General features: G+C 50.4%; 1 protein-coding gene across 6 annotated transcripts in view; it reads right to left on the bottom strand.

Moving 5' to 3' along the window:
• LOC137449153 (contactin-4) overlaps positions 1-14430 on the bottom strand; it is a 425057-nt gene that overhangs the window by 51188 nt on the left and 359439 nt on the right. For all 6 annotated transcript variants that reach the window (XM_068154396.1, XM_068154400.1, XM_068154397.1 and 3 more), the window contains one exon: positions 3456-3583. In XM_068154396.1, the coding sequence (XP_068010497.1) occupies positions 3456-3583 (128 nt within the window). The remainder of the gene's footprint in view (positions 1-3455; positions 3584-14430) is intronic.

The following is a 14430-nucleotide window of genomic DNA, read 5'->3' as shown; positions in this document are numbered from 1 at the left end:
AGGTCGGGGAGGCCAGGGTGGTTCTCAATTAGCCCCAAACCAACAGAACAAACCCAACCCACAGCCTCGGTGGGTCACAAAGCCCGCAGAGGCTCCCTGGTTCTGACAAGGAGATGTTAACACACGGCCCCGTGGGCACCTGTCAGAATTTCATCTTCCCTAAGCTGTCTCCTCATGCATATTATGAATATTTATTTATTCATCCTTCTCTGGTTGTTTGCCAGGGATTTGGTTTACGCTCCTTGGGTCTGGTGTAAGAGAAATTCTTCTCCTCCTATCCTTGCCTACACTTGTCTGTGACACCCTTGGAATCTCTCCCTGAGAGAGAAAGAAAAATCAAACAAAACTAAACAAGAGGAGACCTTGCAATGCTACTGGAGGAACAAAGGAAGGTTAGAGGGGGGAAATGAGGGGTTTGACCTTCACAGTCTTTTCCTCAATGACATAAGATGAGTTAGAAAGGGATAACAGAATGCAAACATACCTTAAGGTCAGAAACCTCCTCAGCTGATAAGTCACCACCAAAGTGAGACAAACCCAGGAATTCACTGCTGTTCCCATCCCAACCTGCCTGGGGTTTTTTGTCTTGGGGCAGGGAAACCAAAGCATTTGGGTATAAAATGCAGTATTTTACTCAGTTCATGTGGAGGGCAGAAGACTTCCTGCTCTTTTATACTTTTATTTTTTTTTTATGGGATAGGCTTGGAAATTGCATTTCTCACTTTGCTCTGAATGTCCCCAGTCCTGGGCTTAAGAATTTGTTCTCCGTGGCTCCCATTAATGCTAATGGCTTCGAGTTAAAACAGAGCACTGAGGGAGAAAAGAGAGCACTTGCTAATCCTTTATAACCTCACTGCAAAGACAAGTGACTTGTAAGCCAGGTGAACCCAGAGAGCAGGTGTGAGAGCTGATGAGTGTTGTGCTGGGAGCTAGAGGCTTATCCTTTCCTCCTCATGATACCCAAGGAGCAGTCACGAACCACAGGAGCAGGACTCTTCACTTATGGAATGGTTTAGTTGTTCAGGTGGGTTGGATTGGCTGATGGATTGGACACGATGATCTTGAAGGTCTCTTCCAACCTGGTTTATTATTCTATTCTGTTTCCAGTGACTGCCTGTTTTGTGGTGGTGCAAGTGGTCACAGAGTCCCAGAATGGTAGGAGTTGGAAGGGATCTCTGGAGACTGAGTCCAACCCCCCTGCCAAGGCAGGGTCACCTAGAGAAGGTCCCACAGGAACACAGACAGATTCCACCACTTCTCTGGTCAGCCTGCTCCAGTTCTCCATCTCCCTTAAATTAAAGAAGCACCTCCTCATGTTTAGAAGGAACTTCTGATGTTCCAGTTTGTGCCCATTACCCCTGGTCCAGTCACTGGGCACCACTGAACAAAGCCTGGTCCCATCCTGCTGCCACCCACCCTTGAAGTATTGATCAGCACTGATGAGATCCGCCCTCAGGCTGCTTTTTTCCCAGACTTAACCTCCCACTCCCCCCCAATTCTTTCAGTTTTTTTCTCTCATAAGAGAGATGTTTCAGTCCCCTGCAGCCCTGAACTGCTGGCCCAGTTCAACCCTTGCAATCCTCACAAAACCAGGATAAAACACGAGGAAAAACTCAAGTGAGTGGTGAGGGGTGCTGGAGCCCTGAAGCAGGCTGCCCAGAGAGCTTGTGGAGGGTAAAGTGCTCACAGAGAGCATCTGTCACTCAGCTAGCAGCCAGCCCTGACCCTTGGCAAGAAGGTGCATAGGGACAACACTGCCCTCAACCCTGGAGCTGCACAATTGGCCTCTGGCCATAAGGGGAGCAGAAAGATCAAGTGCCAAGAAGAGCAACCTCAGAAACCTTCCATCTAACAGGGCCTGAGAAAAAAACTGCTGCTGTGCCACTGCCACCAGCAGCTTGCACCAGGGGCCCAGCAGCTTGATCAGCCCTTGAGGATTCTGGCAGTATTTGCTGAGGTGTGCTTTGGCTATAAACCCCACAGATTAAAACTTGCATTCACACATTTTAAAGCACTCCCTACATACCCTAAAGAGAATTGATGAGGAGAGCCTCTAACCAAAGACCATCCATCAATGCCAATCCTTGGGAGAATGAGAACTGACAACATTAGAGCTTTCTGATTGATTTATTGCTTTATGATCAATCTTTCCTGATTTGTTATCCAATGTAGGTCCTTCCCCCAGATATGAAGGGAACAGAGAGTGATTCTGAGTGTAATAATCTATATAGTCATTGCCTATAACAATTCATCACACACTGGGCTACTCATAAGCAGGCTGAAAATGAAGACATTTGTCAGCGTCTCTCATTGCTTATCAAATGATTGTTTTCTTTTTTGTTGTGGTTGTTAAAAGTTATAGGTTTAGCAAAAGGTCTTTGGCAGAAAAGTCACAGAATGACAGGCTGTTAGGGGTTGGAAGGGATGACTGGGAAAAGGGGCACACAACATGCCAGGCACACAGGCTGTTAGGGGTTGGAAGGGATGACTGGGGAAAGGGGCACACAGGATGCCAGGCTCACAGGCTGTTAGGGGTTGGAAGGGATGACTGGGGAAAGGGGCACACAGGATGCCAGGCTCACAGGCTGTTAGGGGTTGGAAGGGATGACTGGGGAAAGGGGCACACAGCATGCCAGGCTCACAGGCTGTTAGGGGTTGGAAGGGATGACTGGGGAAAGGGGCACACAGGATGCCAGGCTCACAGGCTGTTAGGGGTTGGAAGGGATGACTGGGGAAAGGGGCACACAGCATGCCAGGCTCACAGGCTGTTAGGGGTTGGAAGGGATGACTGGGGAAAGGGGCACACAGGATGCCAGGCTCACAGGCTGTTAGGGGTTGGAAGGGATGACTGGGGAAAGGGGCACACAGCATGCCAGGCTCACAGGCTGTTAGGGGTTGGAAGGGATGACTGGGGAAAGGGGCACACAGCATGACAGGCTCACAGGCTGTTAGGGGTTGGAAGGGATGACTGGGGAAAGGGGCACACAGGATGCCAGGCTCACAGGCTGTCAGGGGTTGGAAGGGATGACTGGGGAAAGGGGCACACAGGATGCCAGGCTCACAGGCTGTCAGGGGTTGGAAGGGATGACTGGGGAAAGGGGCACACAGGATGCCAGGCTCACAGGCTGTCAGGGGCTAGAGAGGACCTCTGGAGATCATTGAGTGCAACTCCCCTGCCAGAGCAGGACCATGGAATCTAGCACGGGTCACACAGAAATGCATCCAGATGGGTCATGAAAGTCTCCTGAGCAGGAGACTCCACAACCTCTCTGGGCAGCCTGCTCCAGGGCTCTGTGACCCTCCCAGTGAAGAAATTCCTCCTCATGTTGAGGTGGAACCTCCTGTGCTGTAGTTTATATCCATTACCCCTTGTCCTGCCCCTTGCAGGATGCCTGGGGTTGCTCTTAAGACTCTGATCTGGAACACCACTGACATGTAGTCAATATTTCCCTTACCTTTCACAACCAAGCTGCCTGTGCTGCTTGCTGTCCCAAAGTGGTTGCTGGCCACGCAGGTGTAGCTTCCCGCATCTGATTTGGTGACGTTGACAATCCGGAGGCTCCCATCGTCCAAAACAGTGATTCTAGGGGGGGGGGAAAGCAAGAGACAACAAAAACAGGGTGTTGTTCTGTTCTGTTTTGGTTTTAAGTCAATGTAAAAGTCTTTGGAGTCTGCATTAATTATTGATGGTCTGAGCAGCAGACAGTCCGTTGCCTTTAGCCGAGGCAGTTCAGCTGACAGAAGCCTCTCAGGGTGCAGTTCATAAATCCTGAATGCACCACTGACATGAGTTTCCCTCCCCCCTGCCTTCACTCCAGGGCAATTTTAATTTACACACCAGCAGGCTGTGTATGTTTTACATGTGCCTGTGCTTTGATATTCAGAGCTCACCATGACAACCCTGACAACATGTGGTCCAGGGGCCACAGCTGAAAACACATCCCCACGCTCGCTCGCCGCTTGGCAATGCGAGAGCTGCTCCTGAGCAGATGCAGTCAAGCAGGTGTTTCGCTGCTGCTTCATCCCCCCTCCCCCCCCCTTTTCCAGAGGGCTGATGGCTTTTCAGCAAGGCTGCTGTGCTTCCCCTCTGTCCTCCCTACCCCTCCCAGCTCCTGAGGCCCAGAAAGCAAATCACATCCTGGGCTGCAGCAAGAGAATCAGGGCCAGCAGGTCGAGGGAGGTGATTCTCCCCCTCCACTCTGCTCTGCTGAGACCCCACCTGGAGCACTGTGTCCAGTTCTGAAGCCCCTACTACAGGAAGGATCTGGAGGTGCTGGAAGGTGTCCAGAGAAGGGCCACAAGGCTGAGTAGAGGGCTGGAGCTGCTCTGCTATAAGGACAGACTGAGGGAGTTGGGGTTGTGCAGTCTGGAGAAGAGAAGGTTCCCATAAGACCTGATTGTGGCCTTCCAGTATCTGAAGGGGGCTACAAGAAAGCTGGGGAGGGACTTTTGAGGGTGTCAGGGAGTGATACGACTGGGGGGGATGGAACAACACTAGAAATGGGTAGATTGAGATTGGATGTTAGGAAGAAGTTTTTCCCCATGAGGGTGGTGAGAGCCTGGCACAGGTTGCCCAGGGAGGTGGTGGAAACCTCCTGCCTGGAGGTTTTTGCAGCCAGGCTGGAGGTGGCTGTGAGCAACCTGCTGTAGTGTGAGGTGTCCCTGCCCATGGCAGGGGGGCTGGAACTGGATGATCCTTGATGTCCCTTCCAACCCTGACAATTCTCTGATTCTATGATCTCCAGTTTTACTTGCAGGTTAAACCCAATTTATGCTGTTTCAGTCCCGTGCCCTCCTCACACAGGTGCTCCTCTTTGTAGAGTAGGAATGGACAGCCATGCAGAGGTGGTGCTGAGGGACATGGCTTAGGGGTGACTTATCTTAATAGTCTCTTCCAGCTGAAAGGATTCTATCCTATCAGTCCAGTCAATGAAAACAGAAAACCTGATCCTGTCCAGTAAATCCCATGGAAAGGTGAATGACTTGAGCCCTGTGGAGACTCCAGGCAAACCTTGCCCCCAGCCTAATATCACTTCCTTTAGCAAAACACTTGGTTCTCTCTGCTCAATTTCATGTCTTGCAGCAAACTGCTTCCTCCCCTTCAGCCGTTTTCAGCCCTGCATTGAAAATCTTGGATTAATTCCTGCCTTCTCCTGCTCAATTATTTCCCAATTGAAGTAATTTGAAAGAAAATGAAGAAGCCTTCCTGCATCCTTAATGCCAATCGTGCTCTGCACAACTGGGCTGAGAAAAGAGGAGGGAAGGAACTGAGCAAGCAAGATCTGCTCCATCACAGAAGTGCTCAGATGATGCCTCCCATCTGAGGAGGCTTGAAGAAACAGACCACATGAACTGGCACAAACCCGATCTTACAGCCATGGGGCAACACTGAGGCAGCAGAATAAAGAGCCAGCGTGAGACAAGGCATGCACGTAAGCACAGACTATCTGCTCATGCCAGCCAGGGGTTGCCCAGTCTCTGGCCAGCTGAGTCTCCAGTGAGACTCAGGAGATACTATGTCACCTCAGGAGCTGGAGCTGCTGTGGGTGCCTTTTGTCATGCCATGTTCTCTTGATGGCTCTACACAGGCTGCTTGCTCCACATACATAGACCTGCTTCAAAAGCACAGATCACAGAATGGTAGGGACTGGGAGAGACCTTTGGAAATCATCCAGTCTGACCCTGCTGCCAGTGCAGGGTCACCTAGGGCAGGCCACACTGGAACACGTTTGGTGGGTTGAAATTTCCCCCCTCCCCCAGCATTAACTTTGCCAGACAAGCTCAGTTGGAAGCAAATGAAAGCTAAAACCACCACACACGTCCAGTCAGGCTTTGGGAGTCTCCAGAGGAGACTCCACATCTTTGGACAACCTGCTCCAGTGCTTCATCACCCACACAGCAAAGTTCCTCCTCCTGTTCAGATGGAGCCTCCTGGGTTCCAGTTTGTAAAGACCCTCAAACATGGCAGCTTGAGTGTCTTTATAGCAGTGGTACTGAGCAAGGAAGAAGAGGACAATGGGAGATGCACTGACAGGAGCCACCAATTCTCGGTGGCAGGACCACAGCACGGTGGGGCTGGAAAGGACCTCTGGAGATCACCCAGTCCAACATCCCTGCTAAACCCACAGTGAGCTGCCCGCAATTTCCAACTGGGTTTGGAATCTCTCCAGAGAAGGAGGACTTCCCAACCTCTTTGGGCAGCCTGCTCCAGTGCTCTGTCACCCTCAGAAAGGGCCACATCCATCCTGGCTACCCTCTCCCTGACTTGCTCTTGCAGCAGAGCAGCTGGCAGGGACTAGGGACAGAGGTTATATTTCACACATCAGTAGCAGCGATATTAATAGAAGCTTCTCAACTGGCTTATAGGTCTCCAAATTGTTGCAGTCAGTAACATTCACCACTGTAATTTATTTTTGCAGGAGTCCAGTGCCATATATTTGCTTCTGCAGCAGTTGCTCCAGCTCAGTAATTGGAAGAGAGTGGTATATAGCTACTTGTCTCTTATCTTCACTACTGTGTTGGCACAAATCAATGCACATATTACATTAAATGTGCACTGGAGCACAGGACTTGCCACACTGGCCTCCAGTAGAGGAGCCTGGGAAGCAGCAGCAGCACCAGGAGCTCCTGAGGAATTATTTAGTGCTCTTATCAATTTCAGGTCTTGGGAAACAGCAGTGCCTTTCTGGAAGCTGAAGGTGCCCTTGGCACGCATTACAATTCAAATCAATATACATGACACAACCAGCTCAGCAACGTGCTCCAGCTCCAGAAGGACCACCCAGCTCCAGCACTGCCCCTGCCAGCCTCTGCACTCCCTCCCTCTGCATTTTTGCCATCCCAAGAAGTCCAGGGATCAGTGCTGGGCCCCATCCTCTTTAACATCTTTATTGATGATCTGGATGAGGGCATTGAGTCTATCATCAGTAAATTTGCTGACGACACCAAGCTGGGGACAGGAGTTGATCTGCTGGAGGGTAGAGAGGCTTTGCAGAGAGACCTCGACAGGCTGGACAGATGGGCAGAGGCCAAGGGCAGGAGATTGAACACATCCAAGTGCCAGGTTCTGCACATTGGCCACAGCAACCCCAGGCAGTGCTACAGGCTGGGGTCAGAGTGGCTGGAGAGCAGCCAGGCAGAGAGGGACCTGGGGGTGCTGGTTGATGGTAAGATGAACATGAGCCTGCAGTGTGCCCAGGTGGCCAGGAGGGCCAATGGCATCCTGGCCTGCATTAAGAACAGTGTGGCCAGCAGGAGCAGGGAGGTCATTCTGCCCCTGTACACTGCACTGGTTAGGCCACACCTCGAGTCCTGTGTCCAGTTCTGGGCCCCTCAGTTTAGGAAGGAGGTTGACTTGCTGGAACGAGTCCAGAGAAGGGCAACAAAGTTGGTGAGGGGCTTGGAACACAGCCCTGTGAAGAGAGGCTGAGTGAGCTGGGGCTGCTTAGCCTGGAGAAGAGGAGACTCAGGGGTGACCTCATTACTCTCTACAACTACCTGAAGGGGGGTTGTAAACAGGCAGAGGTTGGTCTCTTCTCCCAGGCAGCCAGCACCAGAACAAGAGGACACAGTCTCAGGCTGCACCAGGGGGAGTTCAGGCTGGAGGTCAGGAGGAAGTTTTACACAGAGAGAGTGATTGCCCATTGGAATGGACTGCCTGGGGAGGTGGTGGAGTCACCATCACTGGAGGTGTTCAGGAGGAGACTTGATGGGGTGCTTGGTGCCATGGGTTAGTTGATTAGGTGGTGTTGGGTGATAGGTTGGACATGATGATCTTGAAGTTCTCTTCCAACCTGGTTTATTCTATTATTCTATTCTATTCTATTCTATTCTATTCTATTCTATTCTATTCTATTCTATTCTATTCTATTCTATTCGATTCGATTCGATTCGATTCGATTCTATTCTAAAGTGGTGCTTGAGATTATTTCTATAGAGTTGAGATTATTGTTTGTTTATTCACATTCCATTTTCAGCCATATGGTCGAAACCTGGTGACTGGTTAAACTTCCACAGCTCATTTAAAATGCATCTGTTGAAGACACTTCAATTTCAAACTCCAGAGCCTCAGCTTCAAATTCCAAAGCCTTAATTTCAAATCCAAAGCCTTAATTCCAAGTACCAAAGCCTTAATTTCAAATCCAAAGCCTTAATTTCAAATCCAAAGCCTTAATTCCAAGTACCAAAGCCTTAATTTCAAATCCAAAGCCTTAATTTCAAATCCAAAGCCTTAATTCCAAGTTCCAAAGCCTTACTTTCAAACCCCAAAGCCTTAACTCCAAATACCAAAGCCTTAATTTCAAGTTCTAAAGCCTTGCTTTCAAGTTCCAAAGCCTCAATTTCAAATTCCAAAGCCTTAATTACAAATTCCAAAGTCTTAATTTCAAATCCAAAGCTTTAATTTCAAGTTCCAAAGTCTCTGGGAGAAGGAGACATCCCAAGGATCTGATGCTGTCTTTGTTTCTCCTCTTTCTAAGCTGAAAGCCATGGCCAGTTGGCTTTCCGGTTTGAGCAGAGCTGATCAGAGAAGCATAGAATTCTTTCAGTTAGAAAAGACCTTTGAGATCATCATAGTATCATAGTATCATAGTATCATTCAGGGTTGGAAGGGACCACAAGGATCATCTAGTTCCAACCCCCCTGCCATGGGCAGGGACACCCCACACTAGGTCAGCCTGGCCAGAGCCTCATCCAGCCTGGGCTTAAACACCTCCAGGGACGGGGCCTCAACCACCTGCCTGGACAACCCATTCCAGGGCTTCACCACTCTCATGGGGAAGAACTTCCTCCTCACATCCATCCTGAATCTCCCCACCTCCAGCTTCATTCCATTCCCCCTAGTCCTATCACTACCTGAGATCCTGAGCAGTCCCTCCCCAGCCTTCCTGTAGCCCCCTTCAGATACTGGAAGGCCACAATGAGGTCACCTTGGAGCCTTCTCTTCTGCAGACTGAACAGCCCCAACTCCTTCAGTCTGTCCTCATAGGAGAGGTGCTCCAGCCCTCTGATCATCCTTCTGGCCCTTCTCTGGACACGTTCCAGCACCTCCACATCCCTCTTGTAATAGGGGCTCCAGAACTGGAGGCAGTACTCCAGGTGGGGTCTCACCAGGGCTGAGTAGAGCGGGAGGATCACCTCCCTCGACCTGCTGGCCACACTTCTCCTGCTGCAGCCCAGGATCTGATTGGCTTTGCGGGCTGCAAGTGCACACTGAGAGCTCCTGTTGAGCTTTTTGTCCACCAGCACCCCCAAGTCTCTCTCCTCAGGGCTACTTTCCAGCCAGTCACTGCCCAGCCTGGATTTGTGCCTGGGATTGCCTCCACCCAGATGCAGGACCCTGCACTTGCTTTTATTGAACTTCATGAGGTTGGCTTGTGCCCACCTCTCCAGCCTGTCCAGGTCCCTCTGGATGGCCTCCCTTCCCTCCAGCGTGTCTGCTGCACCACACAGCTTGGTGTCATCAGCAAACTTGCTGAGGGTGCACTCAATGCCACTGTCCATGTCCCCCACAAAGATGTTGAACAAGACAGGTCCCAGGACTGAGCCCTGAGGGACTCCGCTTGTCACTGGCCTTCACTGGGACATGGAGCCATTGACAGCCACTCTTTGGGTGCAGCCATTACGCCAGTTCCTTATCCATCTAGTGGTCACCCATCACACCCGTGTGTCACCAGCCTGGAGACCAGGATGTGGTGCAGGACAGTGTCGAAGGCTTTGCTCAGGTCCAGGTAAATGACATCAGTTGCTCTCCCCTCATCTATTAATTTTGTCACCTGCTCATAGAAGGCCACCAGGTTGGTCAGGCAGGATTTGCCCTTGGTGAAGCCATGCTGACTGTTCCCAATCACCTCTTCACTATTCTTTTGAGCGTGAACCCTTTGAACCTGGTCCCATGCTGCAAAGAGATCAGGTGGGACTTACACCAAGCTCTCCAAACCCCTTCCCCAGAGAGTCTCCAGGCACACTTAATTCTAATCTGGTAAGTAACTAACAACAGGAGCCAGCAGTGTGCACTTGCAGCACAGAAAGTCAATCACAATTCAGACTGCATCAAGAGAAGCAGAGCCAGCAGGTCAAGGGAGGTGATTCTGCCCCTCTACTCTGCTCTGCTGAGACCCCACCTGGAGCACTGTGTCCAGTTCTGGAGCCTCTGTTACAGGAAGGACCTGGAGGTGCTGGAAGGGGTCCAGAGAAGGGCCATGAGGATGAGCAGAGGGCTGGAGCTGCTCTGCTATGAGGACAGACTGAGGGAGTTGGGGCTGTGCAGTCTGGAGAAGGGAAGGTTCCCAGGAGACCTAATTGTGGCCTTCCAGGAGCTGCAGGGGGCTGCAAGAAAACTGGGGAGGGACTTTTGAGGGCGTCAGGGAGTGATAGGACTGGGGGGGATGGAACAACACTAGAACTGGGTAGATTGAGATTGGATGTTAGGAAGAAGTTCTTCCCCATGAGGGTGGTGAGAGCCTGGCACAGGTTGCCCAGGGAGGTGGTGGAAGCCTCCTGCCTGGAGGTGTTTGCAGCCAGGCTGGATGTGGCTGTGAGCAACCTGCTGCAATGTGAGGTGTCCCTGCCCATGGCAGGGGGGTTGGAACTGGCTGAGCCTTGATGTCCCTTCCAACCCTGACAATTCTCTGATTCTATGACAATTCCCTGCAGGCTCCTGGAAAGGACCAGCGTGAAAACTGACAAATAGTTGTGCAAGTTGACTGAATTTCTGTTTAATAAATCAGACCATTAAAACCTTGCTGTGACTCATTGATTAGGAGCCCTGGTGGTTGTAGTGGCTTTTCATTTTTTGCTGAAGGTGCTTTTCCAGGCTAGAATTGTTTTGTCCTCTAATTTGAATCCAGTGTGTCAGAAGTTACCAAGTCATTGTTTGAACACTTTGAGATTGGTCACAGTTAGCTGGGGAAGTGGGAAGGGCTGTTCACTGGTTTTGCTAGCTCACAGATTTCCTTTGCAGACATAGCTGCATTAAATGAGAGGAGAGGCTCATTCCAGGCCACCAAAGGTTCTCAAACTGCTAATTGGCTTGCAGGCAATCAACCCTTCAGCAACCACTTCTGGCAGCTGGCCTGAAAGAGTTCTTCCAAGGCACAAAGTTCAGGTTAAATGAAGCACTTTGGGGTACACTTTCTTCCTCTTCGACAGTACACCCCAACATGCTTTTTAAAGAATAGAATTGCTTTGGTTGGAAAAGACCTCTAAGATGCTCCAGTCCAACTTTCAACCCAACACCACCATGGCCATCAAACCATGCCCTCAATTGCCATGCCCACACATTTCTTGAACACTTCCAGGGACAGTGACTGCACCACCTGCCTGGGCAGCCTGTTCCAATGCCTGACCACTCTTGCAAGAAACACATTTTCTTCTAATCTCCATCCTAAACCTCCCCATGGTTCAATTTCAGGCCCTTTCCTTTCCTTCTACCACCAGATAGCAGGGAGTAGAGACTGACCCCCTCCTGTCTCCAACCTCCTTCCAGGGAACTGCAGACAGCAAGGAGGCCTCAGCCTCCTCCTCTCTAATAAGGAGCCAAAGAAGCCATACAGATGAAGCACATTTCCACCAAACACATGCACTGCTTCAGAACCAAGGGCTGGTTGCTGAGTATGCACCCCCTTAAACCACCACCAACCCAGACAACCAGCTACTGACTTGCTAGTGAACATTCTGGCTTCCTTGACACTACCAACCACAACAGTGCCAGCAGCAGCCACAAATCTACACCTTGTCTTGACCAGGTTAATGCAACATCTCTGCTGAGAACTTGGCAGGGTAATGCAGCAGCTCTGCAGAGAACTTGACCAGGGTGAGAGCCTGACAGGTTAATGCAACATCTCTACTGAGAACTTGACCAGGGTGAGAGCTTGACAGGTTAATGCAACATCTCTACTGAGAACTTGACCAGGGTGGGAGCTTGACAGGTTAATGCAACATCTCTACTGAGAACTTGACCAGGGTGGGAGCTTGACAGGTTAACGCAACATCTCTACTGAGAACTTGACCAGGGTGGGAGCTTGACAGGTTAATGCAACATCTCTACTGAGAACTTGACCAGGGTGGGAACTTGACAGGTTAATGCAACATCTCTACTGAGAACTTGACCAGGGTGGGAGCTTGACAGGTTAATGCAACATCTCTACTGAGAACTTGACCAGGGTGGGAGCTTGACAGGTTAATGCAACATCTCTACTGAGAACTTGACCAGGGTGGGAACTTGACAGGTTAATGCAACATCTCTACTGAGAACTTGACCAGGGTGAGATCCTGACAGGTTAATGCAACATCTCTACTGAGAACTTGACCAGGGTGAGATCCTGACAGGTTAATGCAACATCTCTACTGAGAACTTGACCAGGGTGGGAGCTTGACAGGTTAATGCAACATCTCTACTGAGAACTTGACCAGGGTGGGAGCTTGACAGGTTAATGCAACATCTCTACTGAGAACTTGACCAGGGTGAGAACTAGAGAGTTTAATGCAGCAGCTCTTCAGAGAACCTGGCTCATGGTCGCTGCTAGTATCAGAGCCAACCCAAAGAAGATCAAAATATGCCTTGGGAAAGGAAGGTGATATCAGGCAGCTTCACATCCTTAGGTAAAGAAAGGTCACCTGGTTTAAACTCAGTGTTTACAACAGAGAGAATCTGTTGGTTTATGTTGTCAGCTGGAGATTTCAGGTCCACAGAGAGCAGAGAGACACTGGAAATGAGGAGATGAAAGGATTGTTTGCTTCCTAAACCAGCACTTTAGGTCCTACCCCAGGAAGAGCTGACCTTGTCAGTGCTCTGATAAAAACCCTTCTGGGGACAAAGGACCTTTAAAACTGCTGAAAGCTCCCCTCCCTTGCCCACTTCTTTTTGCCACTGCAGCAGCAAACATAACATGTTGCAAGCTGAACACTTTGCATTCCTCTGCAGAAGCCTTTTCCAAAGCCCATGGGGGTACACAGTCCCCACAGCAGCCTCTTGCCAATGACCATGAATGCCCTTGGCCAGCTCTGCAGGAAGGGTCTTAAAGCCTTTGACTGGTTGGTTGGTGTGAACCTTGGAAGGTACACGAAGGAGAAGGAAACACCTTTATGGATGACAAATACCTACTTGGGTGCTAGAGCTGCACAGAGCTCTGCTGTTCATAAGACACCCAAGCAAGCCAGAAAGGTCTCACCTTGGCATGATGGCCAAATCAGCTCTGGAGTCCTCAGCAGAAAAAGGAAAATAACCTGTTGGAGGAGGTCCAAAAGAGGCCAGGCTGAGAGAGCTGGGGTTGCTCAGCCTGGAGAAGGGAAGGCTCCAGGGAGAACACCTTGTGGCCTTTCAGGACTTAAAGGGGATGATCAGAAAGCTGGGCACAGACTTTTGAGCAGGGCCTGTGGTGACAGGACAAGGGGGGATGGTTTGAACTGAAAGATGGAAATTCAGACTGGAGAGAAAGAAGAAAGACATTTTATACAGTGAGGGTGGTGAGAGGCTGACTGTATAAAATGGTTGCCCAGAGAGGTGGGAGATGCCCCATCCCTGGAACCACTGCAGGTCGGGTTGCTTGGGGCTTTGACCAACCTGCTCTAGTTGCAGAGGGTTGGACTGGATGACCTTAGAAGATTCCTCCCAACCCAACCCAGTCTGGGGTTCCGTGATCAGCACAACCCTCTGTCTGGACCGGGATAGCAATGCTCCCTTGCCCAGCATCTCCAGCGGCAGCTGCAGCTGGATGGAAGAGGTGGTGCAGACCTGGAGCAGCATGAGGGAAAAATAGCAGTGAACAGTCATTGTGGTCTGATCTATTAGTGCTTATTTTTCAGCTGATGATCCATCTGCCAGATCTATTAAGTTGCCCATCAGCAGGCTGTGTTACCTCCAGCCCCATATCGAGCCAAAGAGAACTGATTCATGTCGCTCACCACAGCATTCCCCACTGCTGGGCAGGATTCCCAGGAGCAGATAAATCTTTCCCAGGCAGTAGCATATGCATTTGGAGATAGAATGTGGCCCGTGGAGAACAGTCAGAGTTTGATCATCAACTTTGTGAGAAGGAGATCAAAGCCTTATTTGGAATAGAAATGATTGCTGAAACCTGCAGAACTCCCAGAGCACATCATCAACCTGAGGAGCAGTAATTGCCTCCAGCCCTGCTCCAAGGAAATCTGACCTTTGGGTGGCTGAGTGCATCACTTGCATCTACCAGCACATACCTGGGACCTGCTGCTCAGGTTTGTCCCTGTGCTTTGACACAGTCTTAGCTCTAACATCACAGACTTACAGTATCTGCTGTCAAGAATTTCTTCCTCATCTCCAGTCTCAGTCTCCCCTCCCCCAGCTCAGAGCCATCATTCCTTGTCCTGGCACTCCAAGCCCTTGTCAAAAATCCCTCCCCAGCTCTCCTGGATCCCCCTTCAGGTACTGGAAGGCTGCCCTAAGGTCTCCCTGGA

Source organism: Melanerpes formicivorus, unplaced genomic scaffold (assembly GCF_026170545.1).
Source record: "Melanerpes formicivorus ecotype bairdi unplaced genomic scaffold, bMelFor1.0.p_v2 SCAF_28, whole genome shotgun sequence".
In the NCBI taxonomy this organism is placed as follows: Eukaryota; Metazoa; Chordata; class Aves; order Piciformes; family Picidae; genus Melanerpes; species Melanerpes formicivorus.
Note: the sequence above shows the minus strand (reverse complement) of the source record. Positions and strands in the feature narration are given on the sequence as shown.